The 24,613-nt window shown below is 41.7% G+C and overlaps 2 protein-coding genes across 3 annotated transcripts in view; one reads left to right on the forward strand and one right to left on the reverse strand.

Annotated features, from left to right (window-relative positions):
- On the reverse strand, positions 1–20,952 carry matn4 (matrilin 4). Of its 2 annotated transcripts, XM_026349453.1 has the most exons (17): positions 20,843–20,952; positions 12,597–12,749; positions 11,019–11,194; positions 10,575–10,733; positions 10,124–10,355; positions 9,223–9,345; positions 8,885–9,007; positions 7,833–7,955; positions 6,437–6,559; positions 4,742–4,864; positions 4,381–4,503; positions 3,509–3,606; positions 3,086–3,217; positions 2,803–2,986; positions 2,561–2,713; positions 1,751–1,858; positions 1–1,164 (listed from the first exon to the last, which is right to left on the reverse strand). In XM_026349453.1, the coding sequence occupies exons 2-17, from the start codon at positions 12,676–12,678 to the stop codon at positions 1,106–1,108; spliced, it is 2,121 nt and encodes a 706-aa protein (XP_026205238.1). In that variant the 5' UTR covers positions 12,679–12,749; positions 20,843–20,952; the 3' UTR covers positions 1–1,105. The 2 variants fall into 2 exon arrangements, with proteins under 2 accessions (XP_026205238.1, XP_026205239.1); XM_026349454.1 differs by lacking the exon at positions 6,437–6,559.
- rbpjl (recombination signal binding protein for immunoglobulin kappa J region-like) overlaps positions 18,154–24,613 on the forward strand; it is an 18,027-nt gene continuing 11,567 nt past the window's right edge. The window contains exons 1-3 of the mRNA XM_026349455.1: positions 18,154–18,333; positions 18,621–18,774; positions 20,748–20,895. Of these exons, the coding sequence (XP_026205240.1) occupies positions 18,738–18,774; positions 20,748–20,895 (185 nt within the window). The 5' untranslated portion in view covers positions 18,154–18,333; positions 18,621–18,737. The remainder of the gene's footprint in view (positions 18,334–18,620; positions 18,775–20,747; positions 20,896–24,613) is intronic.

The following is a 24,613-nucleotide window of genomic DNA, read 5'->3' on the forward strand; positions in this document are numbered from 1 at the left end:
TACAGGGATTCATCTCAAAAATACAAAAATGTAAAAAATATACAGGTATTCAAATATAAAAGGGGAGTACATTTGTGGTAGTCTATATAAAACTTGAAGAGTTAGAAAATCCGCCATGGTTGAGGTGGTCATGAACATCTTTCACGTGGACCTGGAGGTTTTGACCCACAGTACGTGAACTTTTTTGTGTTGCACATATTTTTTTAGGGTTGTATGTATTAAGAGCAAATTACTAAGGATTTCTGTTATAACACATCATAACTTCTATAAACAAGAGACCACAACTTTAAAGAACAGTGATACTTTATACTTCCCTTTTTTAAATCTAACCCTGTTTCCTCTTCAACAGTTCTCAAAGCTCTAAAACAAGTCAGGCCTGTGATTGAAAACTGGTTTCTACAGGAAAACAGATCATTCCTAATGAAAATAGATCAAACCAATGTGGCAGTGGTAACAACACTTCATCCTTTTAACATCTGTTTTCTTACCTCTAACTTCTTTATTTGCTATTCTACTGTTGGTAAAAAAAACAGCTATAAATACATCATATTTAACATATTTCAAGTATAAATAAAGCGCTAGGAGAACAGAAAGGTGTGAGGCTATGAGGGTGGGAAGCTAATCTTTCATGAATGTTACATTTAATATCTACAGTACAATGATTACATCACGTTCCACCAAATGTGGAGATCATCACAGATGAAGTGTGATAATGTACATTACATGAAGGTTAATAACAAATGCTTTACAATCTCTGAAGTTATGTTTGTTGGCACATGTAGTTTAACACTGAAAATCCCACAAGTGGAGAAGAGTGAGAAAATCTAACATTCATGTTTTATACAAGCGTCAGCTTTTCGTCTTGTAACAGCTGCTTTGTGCAGAGAAAGTTAATGTTATGGTTCTGTTCTTGTTTTTGTACTTCAGGATTTTAGTGTTCAAATGATGTACTTTACTTTATTTATACCAGATGGACAGAAGTGATTAAGTACTAGGGCTTTTTGTTTTTGTGCACTATTAAAGATCTTGTCAGGATGTGCCGTCGTCCTCCTCATTCAGCGTTTCTTCCTCTGTGGTTTTCTGTTTGCTCTTAGCAGTGACCAGATCACTTCCTGGATAGAAGCTGGTTCTCAAGCTGCTGCAGACGAGCCGTCATGGCCCCCAGTAGATATTTTGTCAAGGAATAATAATAACATAAGTTTTGTGTACAGAGGATTTCATACATTGTCTCATACTTTTAGGAAATGTTGAACATTTGTCACATCTCAACACAAGACCTCCTGATGTGTGTCTTAAATATATTCTAGGATCAGACTAATATATATAATAATATAATAAGATTGAACTTACGCTATACTTTTCTTACTGTGAGCAAATCTATAAAAATATCTGAACCATGTTGGAATTCTCTCTCCATACTTGTATTTCTCCTTTTTGAAAAACTAAACTCTAAAACCACAGTTTACTGCTGAAAATCAACAAAGAGTCATTTTCCAAAACGTGGATTAATGTTCTTTAAAAGTACAGTGACAAACAGGTGGAGAAATATCTTGTGGACTACTTGTAGCAGCAGAAGGTTAAACTGCTGCCAACAATTATTCTATTAATTATTAATCATTTTAATTCATTGTTGATGTAAAAAAGCATTTGTTCTGGACAATGAATGATTGTTAGTTACAGCCTTTGCTGTGATCTAGTGTCTGATCCTTGGTTAAAGTTATATAACTTCTGTTTTGTTTTAAAAGGATATGCTTCTGTGTGAACTGCTCCAGGCTGCTCATGGTGGCCTGCTGGAACTCCACCAAACTCTCACAGGCACAGGGGTCCTTCACCTCAATCTCCCCCTGACTTTCCTCTGCTGAGGGACAGAAAGGAAACGCAAGGAAGAAGACGTCAGGGTGTTTCAGTCTCTATCTATCTATATTTATATTTACCTTTATTGCACCCGTCCACGTATTACAGGAACAAATTGAAATTCCAAACTACGTTTTTTTTTTGTTAATGCCCTACAACTGTCATGTTGTGTTTGAGTCAACAGATGGAGCCAAAGAACAAGACGTCAGCCAGCTCACACTGTTAAGAATATTTGTATTAAACACAACGAAACAACAGAGTTGAAATCAAACAAGCCCCTGTAGGTTGAACAGTGTGATGCATTAGGATCATATTTATGCTGTTTCACAGACACTTTTAAGATCAGTGTATGTTTAAATGATAAATGTGTATCAGAAATTAACTAGATGTTCAATCATAAAGAGAATATGTATTTGAGTAAATGTAGCTCATCCAAAGTTCCTTTAAGTTAAGTCAGATGCTCTCTGACAGTTCTTCTGTTCATTTACAACAGTTTCTTTTTATTTTAATCAGCTGCACAGACATCGGGTGGATCATTAGCAACATTGAACAATGTGTTTTTTTCTATCATCAAAACCATAAGTAAGATGTCCAGACATGTTAAAGTGAATAGTTGAGTTGTGTGTTTTGTCTTTTTTATGGTTCCTATACTCCCACATGCTGTCACACTGTTAAAGGTTAAATTAGAAGCCGTAGACTATCCTACCTGGGCAGACATTGAGTTTCAGGTTCTCAGCGATGGTGCTGATGGCAGTAAAGTCAGCAGTGTAGTAAAAATGTTTATCCACAGGCTCAGATGCAATCTCCCTCAGCTCGTCCTCCACAGCTTTTCCAACACCGACAGCGTACATGATGATGCCTGTGTACATTCACAGAAACCTGTTGTCAGGGACTGGAATCAAACAGTTACGGCAACATATTTTGGGTATAATGCACACTGAGTCTCACCGGCTTCTTTGGCCTTCTTGGCGTACTCTGTGATGTCGTCCTGTGAGCGTCCGTCTGTGAAGACCAGTCCGATTCGAGGGATGTTGCGGCTGGAAGGACGAGCGCCCTCTGCCTCTGAGAAACTGTTCTCCAACATGTGTTTTAGAGACAGACCTGTCATCGTACCTTTCTCCATGTAGTCGACCTGGAAAAAATCAGGAACAGCTTTTCAAGCTCTGCAGCTGAAATCAGTCCGTTTTATTTATGTACACAGGCTGGTGGTGATGCAGCTTTTAGACTTTACCTTCAGGACTGCAGCTTTGATCTCATCAGCTGTGTGGTACATGTTGAGAGGGAACTCTGTCCTGACCCGGCTGGAGTATTGGACCAGACCAACTCTGGTACCATGAGCGGACACGTCCAGAGAGTCCACAACCTGGAGCAAAGGAGGAGGTGAGGGAGCTTCACCTCACACATCTAAACTAATAATATGTTTCCAGATATTTGTTGTTCACATTTAATGATTTGTAAAAGCAAAGTAACCGCAGACGAACATCCGTCAACACTGAAAATATGAAAAATGTACAAAACAGATTTTCTTAAGTGATAAATATTTTGAACAATAACTGACAGTATTGGTTTTAAAATTCAGTAATAAGAATAAAAAATAAAATATAAGTTGCTGTTGTTTTAGGTCACTACTGTTCATCAAGAAGTCGTGTCTCACCTGGTTGACAAACTTTTTGACCAACTCAAAGTTTTGAGGACGGACGCTCTTGGAGCCGTCAATCAGAAACACCAGGTCAATGTTTGCAGACTTGCAGGCTGAAGGAGACAGAAGCTGAAGGACGGCGACAAAGTTCTGACACTGAAATCACTAAACTGTAGTTCTGTTTTCAGGTAATCTGTAAATTTGTAAATTAATATGGTAGTGAAATAAAAGGCTTTTCTGTCCTGCTAAACCCTGGATCATAGTTGAAGAACATTGCTACAGTATTTAGTATCAGCGGATCCTTGTTTATAAAGCACAGGCTGTTTTCTGACTACCATCACAGTTGTCTATTAACAACAGATTTTAACTTCACTTAGGTTAAAGTATAAAATAAAGGTCATCTTCATCCAGCTGCTTTTGACATCAGATTGAGATTCGGTTTGTTTTCGCAGACATTTTTATTTAATCTCCTCAGCACTCCTCAACAGTCTTCGTTTCCCCTTTGTTACCGGTGAATTCTTGCTCCTCTCACCAGAGACCTGGCTTCTTATCCTTAACCTCTGTTTTAACTATCACATTCTTTTATTTGCTGCCTATTTACTTCTCATCCTTTCAGTTTGCTGCAGATTAATCTCAGACAAGCGTGGTGATGTTGATCACTTCCTGTTTCACTTAGCTCCATTTCCTGCATCCAGCACCATCTATGTGGTCCCACAGGACCCCCAGGATCCTGCAGCTGAGTGGTGAGCTTCTCCAAACTAAACTCATTTATAACACTGTGTTTTTGATGAATAGGTCTGAGATGAATCTGTGTGCGTTTCCACCTCAGTCCCTGTTAGTTCACTGTTCACTGTTCAGTCAGATCAAATGATTTTATGTTCACTTACTGCCGCAGCTCTTTCCGTCCTCCTGCAGCAATTGTCCCTCGGGACAGATGCAGTAGTACGATCCTGGAGTGCTCACACACTGGTGCTCACAGCCGTGCTCCACTGTGTTACACATGTCAATGTCTGCAAATACACAGTTAATATTACATGCACAGTATAACAGAAGAGAGACTCAGACAGGTTTAGGAACCAACTGAAATACATTTCCAGAAGTACTGATGAGGTTTATTTTTATTGTTTCCTCCTGAGTCTACTCTTAAAACATATTTTCCAGCAAAACAAACATATAATAAGTTTATTTCTATCACATTCTAAGTGTATGTGGAGAACACATGATGCAGAATGTGCAGAATTCACTGACTTGTGCAGGTCTTCTTGTCCTGGTTGAGTTTGAAGCCTTTGTTGCAGTCGCAGGTGAAGACGCCCGGTGCACTGATGCAGATTTGTTCACAGTCATGTTTTCCTTCAGCGCACAGGTCAATGGCTAAATTACACAGACAGACAGACGTTATTTCCATTTTCACCTCCATAGCTTCTGTTTGCATGTTGTTCTGTGTCTAAAAGTATGAGCGCCAGTGAACCCAGAGCATCATGTATTCAATGAATTTACTGAATTTCTGCTAACCACAGATTCAGTTTGCAACAAAGCTCAATATGTGTTGCTTCAATGAATTCAGAGTGGTACCTTCAAAATCCATATTTACAGTGAATCCAGAAAGTTTTCACAGTTCTTACCTTTCACAGTCTATTCCAAAACGAATTAAGTAAATTATTTTACAAACAATACCCCATAATGTCAAAGTGAAAGTTTGTTTTAAATCTTTGTAAATGTATTAAAAAATACAAAATGAAAAAAAAATCACATGTTCATAACTGGTCACAGTCTTTGCCATGACTTTCAAAATTGAGGTCTGGTTCATCCTGTTTCTACTGATCCTCCTTGAGATGTTTGGACAACGTGACTGGAGTCTACCTGTGGGAAATTTAGCATGTCAGAGCACAAACCAAGGCATCCAAGGAATTGTCTGTAGACACTGCAGAACTCCACTAATCAGGTCTGTATGGCAGAGTGGTCAGACTGAAACCACTCCTCAGTAAAAGTTTGCCAAAATGCACCTGATGGATTCTCAGACCATAAGAAACAAGACCCTTTGGTCTGATGAAACAAAGATTGAACTCTTTGGCCTGAAGGCCAAGCATCATGTCTGGATGACACCAGGCACTGCTCAGCACCTGGACAATACCACCCATGGTGGTGGAAGCATCATGCTGTGGGGATGTTTTTCAGCAGCAGGAACTGGAAGACTAGTCAGGATGGAGCGAAAGATGAATTCAGCAATGTACAAAGACATCCTTGATGAAAACCTGTTCCAGAGATCTCTGGACCTTAGACTGTGCAACAGTCCATCTTTCAATAGGACAATGATCCTAAGCACACAGCCAAGAAAACAAGGAGTGGCTACGGAACAACTCTGTACAGGTCACTGAGTGCTACAGCCAGAGCCCAGACTCTGTGCAAACCGATGGCTGTGCATCTACACTCCACATCCAACCTTATAGAGCTTGAGAAGTTCTGCAAAGAAGAATGGGAGAAACTGCCCCAAAATAGGTGCCAAGCTTGTAGCGTCATACTCAAAAGACTTGAGGCCGTAATAGGTGTTAAAGGTGGTTTAACAAAGTGTTGAGCAAAGACTGAATATTTATGTACGTGTGAGTTTTTCTTTTTATTAAATTTGCAAAGATTTCGAACAAACTTCTTTCACTTTGACATTATGGGGTATTTTTTGTAGGATTTTGAGGAAAATAATGAATTGAGTCCATTTTGGAAAAAGGTAACATGCAAAACGTTGAGCACTGTAAAACTTTCAGGATGCACTTTATCCTAAGGAACCAGTCCAATGACCCATAGGGTATTAATTTACACTGACAGCAAATCTGGAAACAGCAACAGTTTATTCTGTAGTTTTATTTAACTGGACGTAATATTTGTGCTGTTTTTATTATTTCACAATGACCTCATTTAGTAAACGTGTGTCTGTGTGAGCGCCTGACTAACGTGTGCAGGTCTTCTCGTCCTCATTGAGTGAGTATCCTTCATTGCAGTCGCAGGTGAAGGCGCCCGGCGCAGTGACACAGATTTGTTCGCAGTCGTGTTTCCCCTCAGTGCACAGGTCAATGGCTAAATATCACACACACAGACACACACCGAGTTAAAGTGTTTGTTTTTGTTTTCTATGCAACAATATGAAAATATTTGTTAGTCAGTTTTACAGAGTGTGATGAAGCTCCAGGTCCAAATGTAAGTTAAATTATAACTCGCACATTAGCCAGATTGTTTCTAACCTCTAAGTGACCTTTTATATTTAAACTATGTTGCTGCTATATTTGAAAAACAATCAAACAGCCACACTCTCAGGAATGTGCTGATATATCGTTTCACTTCTCTTTACGCTGCTGTGGGCGACACAGTAGTTGTCAGTTGATTTTTATGACTTCAAGGGCAAAGTGAGTGTTTGTGGTTATCATCATTATCGGAAGGTTGTAGGTTGTGTTTATTTCAGTTTCCTGTGCTGCAGGTGTTGCACTGTTCCAGTGTGTCTGTGCAGTATGCATAAGAATGTACAAACACTCAGTACTAAAAACAAGTAGAAGTAACTGAGTAAAGTTGTGAAGTCTTGTGTTGCTGCTTTTAAGTTTGCTCTCAGCTAATATGAATTTGAAAGGTTCTGGGTTAAATCTGCAGTCAGAACTGTATGAGTGTGTGTAGTGTTTGGCTGTAACAGTGTGTTTTATGGCCACAACTAACTTTTTTTTATGTGCCAGGTTCATGTCTGTCAAAAGTCAATTATATCAATACTAGGAAACTTAAACATTTCTGTTACAACTATACTTTCTGTCAACAGTTTAACTGCTCACAGCTTGTTCGCTCTCTTCAATGTCTTGGAATTACAGAACAATGAATTCAGCTGAAACATGGCCATGATATGTGTTTCAGTGCTCTCACCTGTTGTATTTCTGGTAACGTAGTAAAAAGATTTAGTGGAGCACATGAAAATAGCAAAGTTACTTGTCAGACGGGAAAGAGAAAAGGCATCGGCCTCAACAAACAATGCAACTGCTGCAGTGAAGCATTCATTATTTTAGGAAGAAATTTGCAACAACAAATTTACAGCCAGAGATGGAAATACTAACGTATTCCTAATTCAGAATCCATTCCCTGCTCACTTGTAGATAGAAATGTGCAATTCTGAGTCTGCATCGCATGAAGTTAAAATAAGCTGTTTTTCTTAAATCATGCAGCTGTGTTAGTGACTCCACAAGGTCCAGTTAGTCAGATTATATCTTTATTATCCAGCAACAGAAAACATCAGTAGATATTAGTTATACATGGTTCATTTTATCTGTGTCATAAACACACACATCTGTTTTTCTCCCATGTATGAACAGCTTACCTTGGCAGGTCTTGCCGTTGGCCAGCAGCCTGTATCCATCATTACAGCGACAGTGATAACCGTTGAGCACACTCACACACTCATGATCGCAACTGTGGTTCCCAAACGAACAGTAGTCGATCACTGAGGGGAGCAAAGCAGCAAAGAGTGAAGTATGTGGGGTTGCATCTATGTTTTTATAGAGTAAATGTACCACAAACATACTGATGAATCAGAGATATTGTTTTTCTCATAGACTAGATATACTGTATGATTGATATACTCTATGTAGACAAAGGATATACTGTATTTACTGTTTTTCATTACACATTTCTCTTATAAAACTGAAAGTAAGGCATTACTAGTAAGAGTATGGAAGGATAAGAATAATATAAAGGGCCATATTGGATTAGCAGCTGATGTCTTTTAAAGTAGATACAGGAAAATAGTGCAAACCCACACACAGCTTCACAAAGCAGCGGAGAACTCAGCAGCTTGAGAATGAACATAACATGAAGTCAAGACAGACTAAGAGCTGTCAGTATGGGCCTCATATAAGAACCATGATTAGATTTGTTCTTAAATTGCACATACAAGAGATTTACGAGAGTTTGTGTTAATATTCTCAAACTTACCATCATGAGAAGTCCGGACCTGTCACACTGTCTGTGCAGTGATCGTACACAATACAACCAGCTAAATGTAAAATTCATTTTCTGTTCATCATATAGTAAGTATGAAGGAAAGTAGACACTGGTCTTCCAGGTGTGGCTGTCTCAGTGTCTGTGTCACCATGTCTCACTATCGTCCTCTGCTGATTTCTTATTTTTTTCTTTGTTGTTGAACTTTCCCGCCATCAAAGCAGAGCTGTTCTACAGCTGGTCATTTTATGGGTATTAATTATGTTACTGATCAAACCTGACAGAGACTGTTCAGTGGAGTCTGGTGATGATATGAACAAATGTCACAGAGAGAAGTGAATGGTAAGATAATGTTAAGCTAATGTTTTTACATGAGGCCTTCAGGTTCGTAACAGTGCGTCTGTACCGTCTGTGTGTTTATGTGAGACTAACTTGAGCAGGTCTTTTTGTCGTCGTTCAGTTTGAAACCTTTGTTGCAGTCGCAGCTGAAGGAACCCGGGGAGCTGACGCAGATTTGTTCACAGTCGTGTTTCTCCTGAGCGCACAGATCTATAGCTGAAACACACAAGGTTGACACTGACTGTAGATACAGAGGATTTAAATCCTGAAGTTACAGCTGATGTATGTAAACGATTCACAGCCAGGCCGGGTCAACTCAAAGAACGTGGACTGTACTGTTCAGGCAGCAGGAGACTCTGACTGGAAGCAGTAACTCAAGTGTAGCTGGGCTCCTGTGGGCTCCGGTCTGACTTTGGTCATTGTTTTGTTACCTGCACATGTTTTCCCGTCATCATTCAGAGTGTATCCAGGCAGACAGAGGCAGTGGTAGGAGCCTGGAGAGCTCTCACAGATGTGCTCACAGCCGTGATCCGACTCCAAACACAGATCGACACCTACAGCACAGACGACATCAGCATCAATACGGTAACATCAGCTCCTGTATAACGAACCTCAACGTTAGCCTGAAACTTTTCATTGTAATAATTATCTTTTGAATCCGTGATAAAATAAACAGCAGAGAAGGAAAAAGTTAACAGATGTGAACGTCATCAGCAGCTCTGACCCCAGATGTCTGTAGTGATGGGTGAGTTTATGTATGTATAAACATCTTAGGTGGTTGTTAAGTAACTGTTTAATTCATTTTTTTGTATTAATCCATTTGTATTAATTTATTCTAATTTATTTTATTTCCTTGCCTTCTCTCTTCTTTTCCATCTGCCCCTGAGGACCAGACTTTTTTTTTTTACAGCAGTCCAGTTTAGAAAAACAGCAGCATGAGGAAATACTTGCACTTTAGGGATTTCAGGAGGTTGTTATGAAAAAGTATTAAGTTTTGTGGGGTCAGATGGTCATGGTGGGTTTTTTTCTCTTCGGGCTATACTTTCACAGTGTTTTTAATTACATAAAGAATCTAGTGTTGGACCAGATGTAACAAACAACATGAAGTCTTAAATTCACTTTTACTTAAGTAAAAGCAGCAGTTTCATTTTTTTTTTTTTCAAATCCATTAAGAATTATAATTTTGCCAATTTACTTGAAATCACCTACTTTGTTCTAAGGAACAACTTGATAAAACCTGAATCTATATAACTGATTAGACCTCGTCACAGTAAACTACAAGCTAAGGTTGTGTCTTGGTTGTGGATGGTGTATTTGTAATAACAGTCTCACCACAGAGCTTGTCCTGGAACTGCAGACCGAACTGGTGAATGAGATCGAACGACTCCACCAGGAAGACGTGATCCTCGAAGGGTGGCGACGCCATGGCCCTGAGTGATGTCATGTCAGCCCTGGCCACTCCCACGGCGTAGATCTCGATGCCTTTCTCTCTGGCCTCGGCTGCTACTTCGGCCACGCGGTCCTGAGGGCGTCCGTCAGTCACGATCACAGCCACGTTAGGAACCTGAGGGGGAGAAAAGCTCAGGTGAGGTGAGGAGGACAGTGGTACGGTGTGAATATCGGCCATCCATGAAGGATGGGAGTGTATTAGACGTCTGTGCTTGTCGTCACCATTCTGTTTAATATAAGTACGTCAATGATGAAATGACTGGTAGTTGATTTACTATGAAATATGTTGTTTGTGTTGAAGGACTGATGTGCTTTAAGACTAGTCTCTCAGTACCTTTGGTCTGTCGCCCTCCTCTGCGGTGAAAGCTACATTCATCACATATCTGATGGCGAGCCCGGTCATGGTTCCCTGAGCGAGGGGGATGATCTGATTGATGCCTTTCACCATGCTGTCCAGATTACCGTGGCTCTTCAGAGAGAACTCACTGCGAACCTGAAGTTAAAAGAGAAGAGAGGCAACACTGAGAGACAGCAGAAAGAATTAAAGTCCACTTATTTACTGTGAGGAGAGTCGAGTATTGTTCTCACCTTCATCATTAAACTTCAGATAATTAGCAGAGAGGGGATAAAGCAGTGAGAAGTGAGGATTACACTTAACACCTAAAGCTGTATTTGACATTTTCATTTTGAGTAGAAGCTGAGACAGTAAAAGAAAATGTGAAGGTAGAACGATAAGAGCTGTGGATGAGACATTAACATGAAGACGTGGAGCCTGTACCTGGCTGGAGTACTGAACCACTCCCACTCTGGTGCTGTTGAGTCCAATGTCGAGGGTGTTGAGGATGTCGATCATGAACTTCCTCATGGTCTCAAACTCATGTGGCCGAACGCTGCGGGAGCTGTCGATGAGGAAGACCAGATCCACTGGACCAGACTTGCACTTCTGCTCTGGACCTTGAACACAACATGAAAACATAATTTTTTATTAAGATTTGTTTTTTGTGGTATTTATTTGTCTGTATTTGAGAAACGTCAGTGAAGAGAAGAGATGAGACAGAAAGCAGACGTCTCCAGGAACCTGGGACAGTTCAGCGGCATAAGCTGTAACCATTTGGCTACCAGGCTGCTTCTGAAAACACATATTAAATTCGGAAAAACCTGTTTTTGACGTGCTACTAATAATTTAAAGATAATGTTACTGTTTTTCCTAAATGTTGGGCTGGTGACATTCGGCAGTTTCTTAATGTTCTTCATCACTATAAACCACCGTTTGACACCATTCTTTTGCTGCAAGTACACACTAGAGCACTAAATGCAGATTAATCCACCTCTGAAAATAGTCCCCCACTTTCTCTTCTTCACCAACATTTGTTAAAACTACAGCGAGCTGCGATTTAAAGTTGTAGCTACTGAGATTTTGTCTCCACGTCGGCGTCATCTGTCTCTCCGTCTCAACAAGTGGGGAGTATTTCTGCGAATTTTATCCAAATGTCCCACTGGTATCGTATGTAAGTCAATAAGGGTCAAAGGTCAAGGATATTGTGACCACAGGAATGCCACGGAACAGATTTAGGTTTTGGTGCCTCATCTGGAAGCTGTTTTATTACATCAGGCACAAACATCGACTCAGACTCGTACATGAGTTTAAGTATATGAGTCTGGACTGAGATGACTGTAAAGTGCAGCGTCAGTAATTCTAGTTTTATCAAAGGGAAAGTTCATTATGCTGCTCTCAACATAGTGTCTATTATAAACTATATTATCTACATGGGAAGATAAACTTGTTTTTCTTTCATGGCTTTACAGATGTGTGTAGGAATGTGTGTGTTCAGTTTTACGTTTCTCTGGAACAAAGCAGCAGCCAACCCCGTCCTCACACACCAGTATAACTTTCACATTATTTACCACCTGAGCTTCACTTCATGACTTCAGCCGCACCTGTTTTTGTCTTTAAGCACACTCCCATGTTGTAACATCATCTCTGTTCAAAAACAGTAGTCAGAAATGAGGTAGTGTAGCTTTATGAGTTGGAAGGGGATGTTTGATTAATGCACCTCCAGAATTTAAACTGGAAGTCAAAACGAAAGAGACTCAGACTTCATGATTTCATCTTCAGCTTCTAACAGACACGAGCAGCGTAATGTCTTGATATGTAATTATTGTCTGGACGCATAAATCAGGTCAACCTTCAGCTGCAGACGCCCAAAATACATAATTGAACACACTTTTGTAAAGAAGGAATAAGAGCTCACAACTCGAACCACTTGAATGTCAGATGAAGTTTGTGTAGTGACTTGTTTCTGTCTCACGCTGTGGTCAGATGATTTGTTTCTGTCTGTTTTCTGCTCAGACTGACCTGCTTTTGGCCTGGCGTTGGTGAGAACAGCCAGGGAGAGCAGAATGAAGCAGAACTGTGCTGTGAGCTGTCTCATCTTCATCCTGATGATACTGATCTTCCAGACAGGTTGCTCGGAGCTGGACTGGGCTGGATGTGGAACTGGGTCAGACTCTGAGAAAAGAAAGCAGAAAGTTATTTGTGGTAACATGATGCAGTGTTTAAATGCATCGACTGTTAAAGCTGATTCTGACCTCTGACATGATTTATTCGTGTCATTTTGTTGTTTAATTCGGAGCCTGTGTTGTTCAGTGGTGCAGAATTTGTTAAACAAGATGAATATATTTCCTAGCATTACTAATTTGACTAACAAACAGTTATCATGTACTGTATGAAAGAAGAATTCATCCCTCGTGGTGTTTCCACACTCTGCTTTAAATTCCTGTCCCGTGTGTGTTTGTAAAGTGATAATAATGATGATGACAGGCGTCTGTCGCAGTGGGACATTCCAGTCCGGCCCCGTTGTAAAACATGTGGCTCCAAACACCTGGATAAGGTGCGCAGCAAGTCCTAATGTAAGGCTGTAGATAAACATGCAGCCTCTAACCGGCTTTTGTGTTTCTCAGTATCCCTGTAGGCTATCAGCTCCAGCAGCAGCAGAGGGATAATGATAATGTCTGGAAAGTGTTTATGTTCAGGGCACATGGTCAATTCAAACAGGCAGCTTGAAAGCCACCTCTCTTTCATTAGGTCTATGGAGAGAAGGGTCCTTCAGGGGTTATCGCTGTGTGACGGGCAGCCAGCGCCTGTGGTCATCACTGGCTCAGCTCTGATTAATGAGTCAACAGAGCACAAAGGATCTTTTCTCTGTCTCGTCTGTCTTTGCCCACTTTCTCTCATCTTTTGCATCTAAGCCAAATGTTTTTTGGAGCATCTCTGTAGTGAACGTCAGCCAAACATGTGGAGCACATTAATCATGCTGTTGTGATTTCAAGAGTAGGCTGCAGTTATGTCTATGTTTTCATAATGACCTGAACACTTGAACTAGAGAGGTCACATGTAACACTTACTCTTCATTCTCCATTTAATTCAAAGAGCGTATTGATTTACTTGATGATTTTTTGCATATTTTATGCTTTATGTACGTTGCTCTGTTTTTTTCAGCACTGAAAGCTGGGATCTCTAAACAGCAAACACTTTTGTCGACTCTCTTACCTTTAGATGTCATCTGAGCTCTAACCTGAACCTCACCCCCGTATCCTGCATCGGTCTCTCAGTAGCAACAACACAGTACATCATGAACAATCTGTGAACTTCATGCATGATGTACATCTAGTGTTTTTAGGAAAACGTTATTATTATTAATAAATAATAATAATAAGGTAATACAAAATAATAATAATAATTATTTAGTATTATAGGGTTTTGTTTATTATAATCAGTGAAGCCACAGTTCTGTTGATAACTCCTCAGTTCTAAATATGTTCACTGACCCTTTTAAACCAGCTGTTTCTTAGATCTTGTCTCAACCTCATAACAACTTATCATCAATCAAAGAGCCACCACAGAGCTGTGTACGTCTCAACTGACCCAGAAATGCTAATGTAAAGCACAACAGCAGATGCAAACATGTCTTTACTATTTTCTCCTGACCCTAAGAGCTGACCTTGGGATTGCTGTGGATGCCATTTACATCCACTAAGAAATGGGATTACTACTAACTACTAACCTTTGCTGGTAGCTAACTAACTAGCATCACCTACCTGGTATTGATCACATTACAGGTAAACAAATCTAATAAATGGTACAAAGACTTTTATTTTTTATTCTTTCATTGTTTTTATAATTTTTCTTGTCACAATAATCGGATGTTTCTTGTTTCTATTCCAGTAAAGAGTTTGTGTCACTCTGGGACCAGCTTTCCTGAGGTAACCTCATGAAGGTTTTTACCTTTGAGAGAATCAGTATAAACCTTAAAATACTTACACACATTTCTGTAGACGACAGATGTCATAGACAGATGTCATAAGTCTGATGGAAGAGAGTGAAAAGACAAAGAAAGAGAAAGACGCACCTCGAATAAAATGAAGTTAATGCAGCAACGTAGCAAAGTTTATCTGAACACACAGAGGAGACTTCAGTACATCAGCTGAACTTTACCATGAAGTGTGTGTGTGTGTGTCTGTAGGACAAAGACTCCTCAGTATGACTTTCTTTACCCCCCCAAACTCCCCCTTCCTGTCTCCCTCACTAAACAATCTACTACGATCCTGCTGCGACTGCTGCTGACCACGTGCAACACACACACACACACACACACACACAAGTTCTATAATTATCCACAAAAAGAATCATTCAGCTCAGACCTGATATTTTCTCGTTAAACATTTCATTGACTGGATGATGGTGACGGCTGCTACTGGTGGCGACTGTGAGCCAGTTTATAATGTGTCTCTTAACTTCGTAGCTATTTCCTTTAATTAACACTTTAAACAAATTGAAACTGTCTCCTCTCTGTCCAGCTGCCTGAATATATTTGATTTATAGAACTACACATTATGCTGTGTAACTACTGCCTCAAAGTAAATCATTTAGTGTAATTATCAGAATGACTTTATTGAAAATGTCTAAGCTGAAAGAAAATGAAATAAAATGAGCTGTAAGTGGTCATGGAGCAGTTGGAAGTGTCCAGCAGCCTCACAGTTTACAGAGCTACTTGTTGAACAGGAGTCAAAGAGCAGGAGCCGCTGTTGACGTTGGCATGAATGTGAGATTACAATGACAAACGATACTGTGACTGTTTCTGAAAAGCTCTCTTAAAGTCCAGGCGGTAAAAATAAACGGCTGCGTTTCCACTGGTCTGAGTTTTGTTGCAGCAGAGTTTCAAAAGGGTAAAAGGTCAAAATAAAAATCAGCTTTAACGTCCCAGCTACAGTTCAACCATCATCAAATCAGTGGAAAACCAGTTTATAGAAATACTCAGTTACAAGTAAAAGTATAAAAGAGAATTGGAAATGTAGTTTAAAGATTAAAACTGTTTCGACTGCAGGAAGATTTTGTTTCTACAGAAGAAACAGGTTTAAATTTAGTTCTGTGGCTCCAGTTTTATTGCTCCATGAGTTTCTAGTCGAGGTATAGTTCGTACTGAGGGTACAGGATCTGTTGGTTTGAGGTTTACAGGACTGAGCGTCACTGATTAATTAAATGAAGTGAGTGTAACGACGTAAACAACTGATGCACTTTTGATAATTCAGCAGCCAGTTTTGTAGAAATAGAAATTATTTCCTTCAAGGGACGTTTACCCCGGTGCAGGTTTCAATCTCATGGTACTGACTTGTTACTTTAAAGTACCTTTACTCTAGTACTACTCACAGTACTTTTTACTCCACTAAGTGTACTTTAGTAACTGTTTTATTTACTAGTTAGGTTTTACAGATGCAGGTTACAAAAAGAATCAACTAAACAATACAACATTATTATTATTATTATTATTATTATTATTATTATTATTATTATTATTATTATTATTATTATTATTATTATTATTATAAATGCACAGTCTACACAGTTTTGTCGACTACTGGGTTATATAAAGTTTTAAGTTTTTGTATTCCTACCCCCTCCGCCTGCTGTCTGGTGGATAAACTTTGGGACATTCTCACTCGGAGATTAGTTTAACACTGGTTGAGTTTGTTTTAGGTGCGTCCTGCATTTCACCCGTCACTTTCTGGTGTCTTTGCGCTGATTACAGAAACTTTAACAGCAGCATATGTCAGACCTGGATTTCCTGTTAGTGCTGCCCCCCCCCTCGGGGACCACAGCATGTTGATGTATTTCCCAGATTTCCTGTGCACCAGTCCCTGATGTCCAGTCAACTACAGCCAGTGGACAGAGGTAACTCTCACCTGACCCCAGCATCACACTGTGGCTTCTCTAGAACAGACGATATTGTGCATTAAATATGAAGTAAATAAACCGTTTAGGGAGAATAAGTGAGTAGATAATTACTGATGATTTAATAAGTTATTTTCTGTTTTGTTTCCCAGTGTTATGGATTTAACCTCATTTTATTTAATCAGTCCGAATGTTTATTTTCTCTCACATAAGACAAAGAGAATCTAAATGTGTCAGAGGCTTAAATTTAGAAAATATTTTGTGATTTTTGAAATTGAGAAATGTCTCAAATGACAACTGTTGGCTGCAGATTGATTCCTGTTAATTGACTGTTGAGACACCTCATCCCCTCGTTAGATGTCTTCTGATTCCCATGATTCATTTACATTCTTTATGTAAATACATTTCTGGCGTCACCTCTTAAAAATATAGTGATACCATTATTTTATAATGCTCTCTTAAGAAACAGGATGAATAAAGAATCAATTCTTAAATGCCATTTATGAACTGTAAGATTTCTTTGTCTTGTCAAATGTTATATTTGATTAAATAAATCTGAGTTGACAGAATTTTACCAGTTTAATCTGGTAATACTAATGTCAGACTGACCCATCACACCTAATCATAATGCAGGTTATTGTTCAGCTAGTCCTGGATCTTTTCCTGACTCTCACGTCGTCCCGTCGCTGCTCAGTTGAGTTCAAACTGTTCCTCTGTCATCTCAGGTCGACCAAAACAAAACAAAGCTCTTTCACAGAGATGTTAAAAAAGCAGATATTTCATCATCTGTCAAAGTAACACAAACTGCAGCGTATATCAACTCTGTATCTTGGACAGGTGACGGTGTCTGTTATTTGTCCCTTTCTACCTGCTGACTGATGGAAAACACAGTTTCCCAGACTGTGATGTTCTAAGCAGCTGGCTGTAAAACACCTTTAAGGTAAAGGTGACATGAATTTCTGCATTGCAGAACGTGCAAACGTATCAGTGCTTAAAATAAACCACAGGTCAAGTGATTGATTGCCCACTTGTGCTGTTTGAAGGAGCTGCAGCCAGTGAGCTTAGCTTAGCATAAAGACTGGAAACAGTCAGACTCTCTGTAGCTGGTTGATTACAACCCATCGACCTACATCTAGTGGACACTCCAGAAAACTGCTGGTCTCTACCAGGTAATAGTCTAAGGATGGATTTGTCATAGTTACCGACACATTTGTCTGTAGCTCCGGATGTTTAAGAAAGAACGAAGGTTCAAAGTTTCCTCTAAAGTGATACTGAGTCACATTATGGCTTTAATCAATAGATCCGGGTTCATAGAGGCTGTAACAATACAGCCTTCTGCTAATCGTGTCATCTTTCATTCAATAAAACTGTCGCTCTGCACATTTCCATTTATCAGGGCTGTAAAGTTTCTGAAAGCTTTTCTAATTAGTTTGTATTTTAGACCAATCACATAAGTTAAGTTGGAGAAATTGTCGCACGTATCTGTGATGTTTGCCAAAGAGAGGCGTGTGTGGGAAACCTGCAGTCCAGCAGCAGGTGATTATCTTCTTATCCACACAAACAGGCAGATACACTAATGTACACACACACACCGAGACCAGTGGTCCGATAACAGGATCCAGGATGAAGTGTAAACATGTACAGACACAGACACTCTTAAATATCTCTTCCACCAAACCGTCGTACTGTAGACTGACTGTACGGTGAAGTGGAAACTGGATCTGCTGTTGATTAACGAACGTTTGCTGTGTTTAGGTGAACTAACGTGTCAGTGATGGTGAAACCTTCATCACTGTGGAACCTGCAGCACAGGAAAGTGGAGGGACTTTAACCAGGAGGCTACAGGACGACCACCTCATTTCAGGTGAGTTTCCACTAAGAGCAATGATAAGAACGTTATTATTGTGCTTCTGTTGTTACAGGGACGTCCATGTGAATGTTAATGAAGGTTGATTCACTAACTGGCAAATGTTCATTTCATTACCTTATGTAACATTGTCTGTAAGCAGTTAAACCAAAAAACTGTGGAATAGCGATTCATGTAATTGAAGGACGGGGGTTTACACAGATGCAACAGCTGAGGAGAGTCGGACTTCAACAGACCATCAAACAGCAACGTGAAACCAACATGCTGTGTTTTTGTTTGTCCAGATTAGTCGACATCGCCCTGGACTTGTTGTTCAGTCCTGTTTCAGTTAACCCTACGATCGCTCCTGACCATGGACATGATGAACGCCCCCTCCTAGTATCAGCAGACACCACAGCATCATGGATGAGTTGGACATGGTGGACGACAGCAGGAAAGGTGAGTGGACCAACTGGTCGACTAATGAGGCACCGAGAAGACTGACTTTCATCAAGTGTAATTCATTTTTCCAACTTTAAGAACGGTGGTAAAATGTCAACAGGGAACACAACTCTGCATTAAACAGGAGAATGAGTCAGAGTTTGGACCAAGATACAGTTTAATACGACTCTCACCAGAACAACGTGACGTCTTCACTGTATGATACCGTCACAGTATCGAACTGTCAGAGCGACTGTTTATCAATCTGCTGCTGTGACATAGCACATGTAGTATCTGACCTATGACCTGTGATACTCATCCCATGACCTACTGCCGGGGTTGTGACCATGAGGTTGAGAACCTAAAAACAGGAGAAGCATATCCGACCCTGGTTGACGTCTCCAGAAACGTCTTTGTCAGGTTTCATACAGAAAACCCTGACACCTGAAGATATTAAAAAGAAACTCAAAAAGCAGTTTTAACAACAAGTCGCACTGAGATTAAGACAACAGGCAGGTAGGTCAACATGTTATATATACAGCCAAGTGTCTTTATGTTTGATTGACAGGCTGGATCTGACTTCTAGAGACGAGCTGTAAAGTCCCTGAAGTCCTGACCCTCGTTAGAAACAGGAAACCCGTCTCCTTCTCTTTGTCTAACCTCACCTGGCTTCTTCTTCTGCTCCTGTCACAGCTACTATGACCTCTAGAGGTCACCTAACTAATAGTGTAAGTTTTTAATTTCGTTTTAAAGAAGAGGCTGAAAAGAGACAGACAGACAGGAGAGCAGTGAGACAGCCGGTCTGTGGTCAGGACTGTAGGTGGTTTGGGGTTTTTGAGTGACAGCTGGAGCCCATACTGACATGAAGACACAGCACTTCTTGTTAGTAGCTTCAGATTGGAACCAGATGTTGACTCTGCTACTGTTTCACTGCCTGTCTCACTGTCTACCTTCCTGCCTGTCTCACTGCCTGCCTGTCTGTGTAGCTGAGTGTTAACCTGACCTGTTAACTTTAAATACGAGTTCATTAAGAGTCTTTTCTCAGTTTGACTGAACCTCTACTGGATTATTGAAGAGAAGTGTTTCTGGATGATTCAGCAGTTTAATGTTCTGATAAACAGCTCCTGTGGTTCTTTAATAATAATAATGTATACTTTATTTACTGGGACAGATTTATTATTATACTTTATTTACTGGGACAGAACCTCTCATTTATTCTTTTTCCTTCTCATTAGTACAAACTCACTAATTCTGACTCGAGTTTTCTGTTTTCAGCACGTGTCACCGATTGTTAGTAGACTAGGTAAAACAACACAAGCTTTTATTTTGTTAAATGGTCTAATATGAATGTAATGTAGGACCGACTGTCTGATTACTGTGTATGACTGAGTGCACAGATCATCAGCTCCAGGCAGCCAGTGTGAACCCAGAGCGTTACTGCTCCAGTCTCTGACGCTGATCTATTATCAAACCTGGCAACACAACCTCTTATTTTATTTTACTAATGTTAAAAAGCAGAAGACTAAATGTTGACAGGACATTTGTATTATCTCAGTAAACATCTACTGCAGCACAGGAATCAGAGAAAGAACCTCACTGGACAAACATTTTACAGATTAAAGCAGCTGATAAACTTTCACTGATCAAATGATGAATTCATTGTCTATAAAAGAGAAAGTACGTTTGTGTCTGTTCTGTTTTACTCACTGAGCTTCTCTCAGGATCATCAGATGATGGTTTGCAGTTTAAAATAACTCCAGTGATGATGCAGGCTGCAAAGCTCAGACAGTATCTGCTGCATCTTTTCAGTACAGAGCAGTTTAATTAATAATTCATTAATAATTCATTAATAATTCATTAATAATTCATTAATAATTCATTATTTCTCGCTCATTAAATCTTTGTTTCCGTTAATATCTGTTTTCTTCCACCTGCTACAACCAGTCTTCATTCACATCAGATCTAACTGTGTCTTCATGTCCTTCTGTCAGAGACACCGTTACACCTGCCGGGACTCTCCCCGGCGGACCCCGCTCTGTTCTCCCCCCCTCCCGTGTCCTCAGACCCGGTCACTCCGCTCACTCACCTGGGCACGCTGCTGTCCGGACACGACGCACCGAGGACAGGCGGCTGGGACAGGTGAGCTGGAGGTACAGCTGAGCAGCAAAGTCTCTGTCCCGAGCAGAGAAGAGTTTTATCCCAAACGTTTCCTCCGCAGCTGCAGTCGACGCCTGGACGGGAAAATGCGCTCAGGGCGGTGGGATCGTTCCGCTCTCACTCACTGTGGAATGAGGTGGTGGAGGGGTGGTGTTAAAATGCCAAAAGGAGCAGTGACTGGGGAGGCAGAGACCCCTCCTCCTGAAATCCACCAGCGGGGAGAAATCTGGAGAGGAGAGGTGTGGGGGGGGATGAACCAGGATTAAATCACTGAGTCAGAATTAGAGGTTCTGAAATACGGTTAAATGAGACTTAAAGGTTAAATATGTTGTTGAAATGTCCAAACTTTTTATTCTATAAAATAATAAAAGCAGCAGTTAGAACATGATCAGAGCCCCCCAGTAACAATATGTAGAAAACAAATCATCCTGAGCAGAATTTAATTATATTTAACCCTGTAGTAAAAGCTTAAACTCTTCTAAAGGCTTCTGTCTCTGGACCTCTGTCTTCTGTCTCTGGACCTCTGTCTTCTGTCTCTGGACCTCTGTCTTCTGTCTCTGGACCTCTGTCTTCTGTCTGTGGACCTCTGTCTCCTGTCTGTGGACCTGTGTCTTCTGTCTGTGGACCTGTGTCTTCTGTCTCTGGACCTCTGTCTTCTGTCTCTGGACCTCTGTCTTCTGTCTCTGGACCTCTGTCTTCTGTCTGTGGACTTCTGTCTTCTGTCTGTGGACCTCTGTCTTCTGTCTCTGGACCTCTGTCTTCTGTCTCTGGACTTCTGTCTTCTGTCTCTGGACTTCTGTCTTCTGTCTCTGGACCTCTGTCTTCTGTCTCTGGACCTCTGTCTTCTGTCTGTGGACCTCTGTCTTCTGTCTCTGGACCTCTGTCTTCTGTCTCTGGACCTCTGTTTTCTGTCTCTGGACCTCTGTCTTCTGTCTGTGGACCTCTGTCTTCAGTCTCTGGACCTCTGTCTTCTGTCTCTGGACCTCTGTCTTCTGTCTCTGGACCTCTGTCTTCTGTCTCTGGACCTCTGTCTTCTGTCTCTGGACCTCTGTCTTCTGTCTCTGGACCTCTGTCTTCTGTCTCTGGACTTCTGTCTTCTGTCTCTGGACTTCTGTCTTCTGTCTCTGGACCTCTGTCTTCTGTCTCTGGACCTCTGTCTTCTGTCTCTGGACCTCTGTCTTCTGTCTGTGGACCTCTGTCTTCTGTCTGTGGACCTCTGTCTTCTGTCTCTGGACCTCTGTCTTCTGTCTGTGGACCTCTGTCTTCTGTCTGTGGACCTCTGTCTTCTGTCTCTGGACCTCTGTCTTCTGTCTCTGGACCTCTGTCTTCTGTCTCTGGACCTCTGTCTTCTGTCTCTGGACCTCTGTCTTCTGTCTCTGGACCTCTGTCTTCTTTCTCTGGACCTCTGTCTTCTGTCTCTGGACCTCTGTCTTCTTTCTCTGGACCTCTGTCTTCTGTCTCTGGACCTCTGTCTTCTGTCTGTGGACCTCTGTCTTCTGTCTCTGGACCTCTGTCTTCTGTCTCTGGACCTCTGTCTTCTGTCTCTGGACCTCTGTCTTCTGTCTCTGGACCTCTGTCTTCTTTCTCTGGACCTCTGTCTTCTGTCTCTGGACCTCTGTCTTCTTTCTCTGGACCTCTGTCTTCTGTCTCTGGACCTCTGTCTTCTGTCTCTGGACCTCTGTCTTCTGTCTCTGGACCTCTGTCTTCTCTGTCTTCTGTCTCTGGACCTCTGTCTTCTGTCTCTGGACCTCTGTCTTCTGTCTGTGGACCTCTGTCTTCTGTCTCTGGACCTCTGTCTTCTGTCTGTGGACCTCTGTCTTCTGTCTCTGGACCTCTGTCTTCTGTCTCTGGACCTCTGTCTTCTGTCTGTGGACTTCTGTCTTCTGTCTCTGGGCCTCTGTCTTCTGTCTGTGGACCTCTGTCTTCTGTCTCTGGACCTCTGTCTTCTGTCTCTGGACCTCTGTCTTCTGTCTCTGGACCTCTGTCTTCTGTCTCTGGACCTCTGTCTTCTGTCTCTGGACCTCTGTCTTCTGTCTCTGGACCTGTGTCTTCTGTCTGTGGACCTCTGTCTTCTGTCTCTGGACCTCTGTCTTCTGTCTCTGGACCTCTGTCTTCTGTCTCTGGACCTCTGTCTTCTGTCTCTGGACCTGTGTCTTCTGTCTGTGGACCTCTGTCTTCTGTCTCTGGACCTCTGTCTTCTGTCTCTGGACCTCTGTCTTCTGTCTCTGGACCTCTGTCTTCTGTCTCTGGACCTCTGTGGACCTCTGTCTTCTGTCTCTGGACCTCTGTGGACCTCTGTCTTCTGTCTCTGGACCTCTGTCTTCTGTCTCTGGACCTCTGTGGACCTCTGTCTTCTGTCTCTGGACCTCTGTGGACCTCTGTCTTCTGTCTCTGGACCTCTGTCTTCTGTCTCTGGACCTCTGTCTTCTGTCTGTGGACCTCTGTCTTCTGTCTGTGGACCTCTGTCTTCTGTCTCTGGACCTCTGTCTTCTGTCTGTGGACCTCTGTCTTCTGTCTGTGGACCTCTGTCTTCTGTCTCTGGACCTCTGTCTTCTGTCTCTGGACCTCTGTCTTCTGTCTCTGGACCTCTGTCTTCTGTCTGTGGACCTCTGTCTTCTGTCTCTGGACCTCTGTCTTCTGTCTCTGGACTTCTGTCTTCTGTCTCTGGACTTCTGTCTTCTGTCTCTGGACCTCTGTCTTCTGTCTCTGGACCTCTGTCTTCTGTCTCTGGACCTCTGTCTTCTGTCTGTGGACCTCTGTCTTCTGTCTCTGGACCTCTGTCTTCTGTCTCTGGACCTCTGTTTTCTGTCTCTGGACCTCTGTCTTCTGTCTGTGGACCTCTGTCTTCAGTCTCTGGACCTCTGTCTTCTGTCTGTGGACCTCTGTCTTCTGTCTCTGGACCTCTGTCTTCTGTCTCTGGACCTCTGTCTTCTGTCTCTGGACTTCTGTCTTCTGTCTCTGGACTTCTGTCTTCTGTCTCTGGACCTCTGTCTTCTGTCTCTGGACCTCTGTCTTCTGTCTCTGGACCTCTGTCTTCTGTCTGTGGACCTCTGTCTTCTGTCTGTGGACCTCTGTCTTCTGTCTCTGGACCTCTGTCTTCTGTCTCTGGACCTCTGTCTTCTCTGTCTTCTGTCTCTGGACCTCTGTCTTCTGTCTGTGGACCTCTGTCTTCTGTCTGTGGACCTCTGTCTTCTGTCTCTGGACCTCTGTCTTCTGTCTGTGGACCTCTGTCTTCTGTCTGTGGACCTCTGTCTTCTGTCTCTGGACCTCTGTCTTCTGTCTCTGGACCTCTGTCTTCTGTCTCTGGACCTCTGTCTTCTTTCTCTGGACCTCTGTCTTCTGTCTCTGGACCTCTGTCTTCTTTCTCTGGACCTCTGTCTTCTGTCTCTGGACCTCTGTCTTCTGTCTGTGGACCTCTGTCTTCTGTCTCTGGACCTCTGTCTTCTGTCTCTGGACCTCTGTCTTCTTTCTCTGGACCTCTGTCTTCTGTCTCTGGACCTCTGTCTTCTTTCTCTGGACCTCTGTCTTCTGTCTCTGGACCTCTGTCTTCTGTCTCTGGACCTCTGTCTTCTGTCTCTGGACCTCTGTCTTCTGTCTCTGGACCTCTGTCTTCTGTCTGTGGACCTCTGTCTTCTGTCTCTGGACCTCTGTCTTCTGTCTCTGGACCTCTGTCTTCTGTCTCTGGACCTCTGTCTTCTGT

Source organism: Anabas testudineus, chromosome 5, assembly GCF_900324465.2.
Source record: "Anabas testudineus chromosome 5, fAnaTes1.2, whole genome shotgun sequence".
Classification (NCBI taxonomy): Eukaryota; Metazoa; Chordata; class Actinopteri; order Anabantiformes; family Anabantidae; genus Anabas; species Anabas testudineus.

Coding starts and splice junctions, on each gene's coding strand:
- matn4 (XM_026349453.1), bottom strand. CDS start 12,678: ATGAAGATGAGACAGCTCACAGCACAGTTCTGCTTCATTCTGCTCTCC. Junction 10,734..11,018: donor TGGTTCAGTACTCCAGCCAG/GTACAGGCTCCA, acceptor TTTTAACTTCAG/GTTCGCAGTGAGTTCTCTCT. Junction 2,987..3,085: donor TCAAAGCTGCAGTCCTGAAG/GTAAAGTCTAAA, acceptor GATTTTTTCCAG/GTCGACTACATGGAGAAAGG.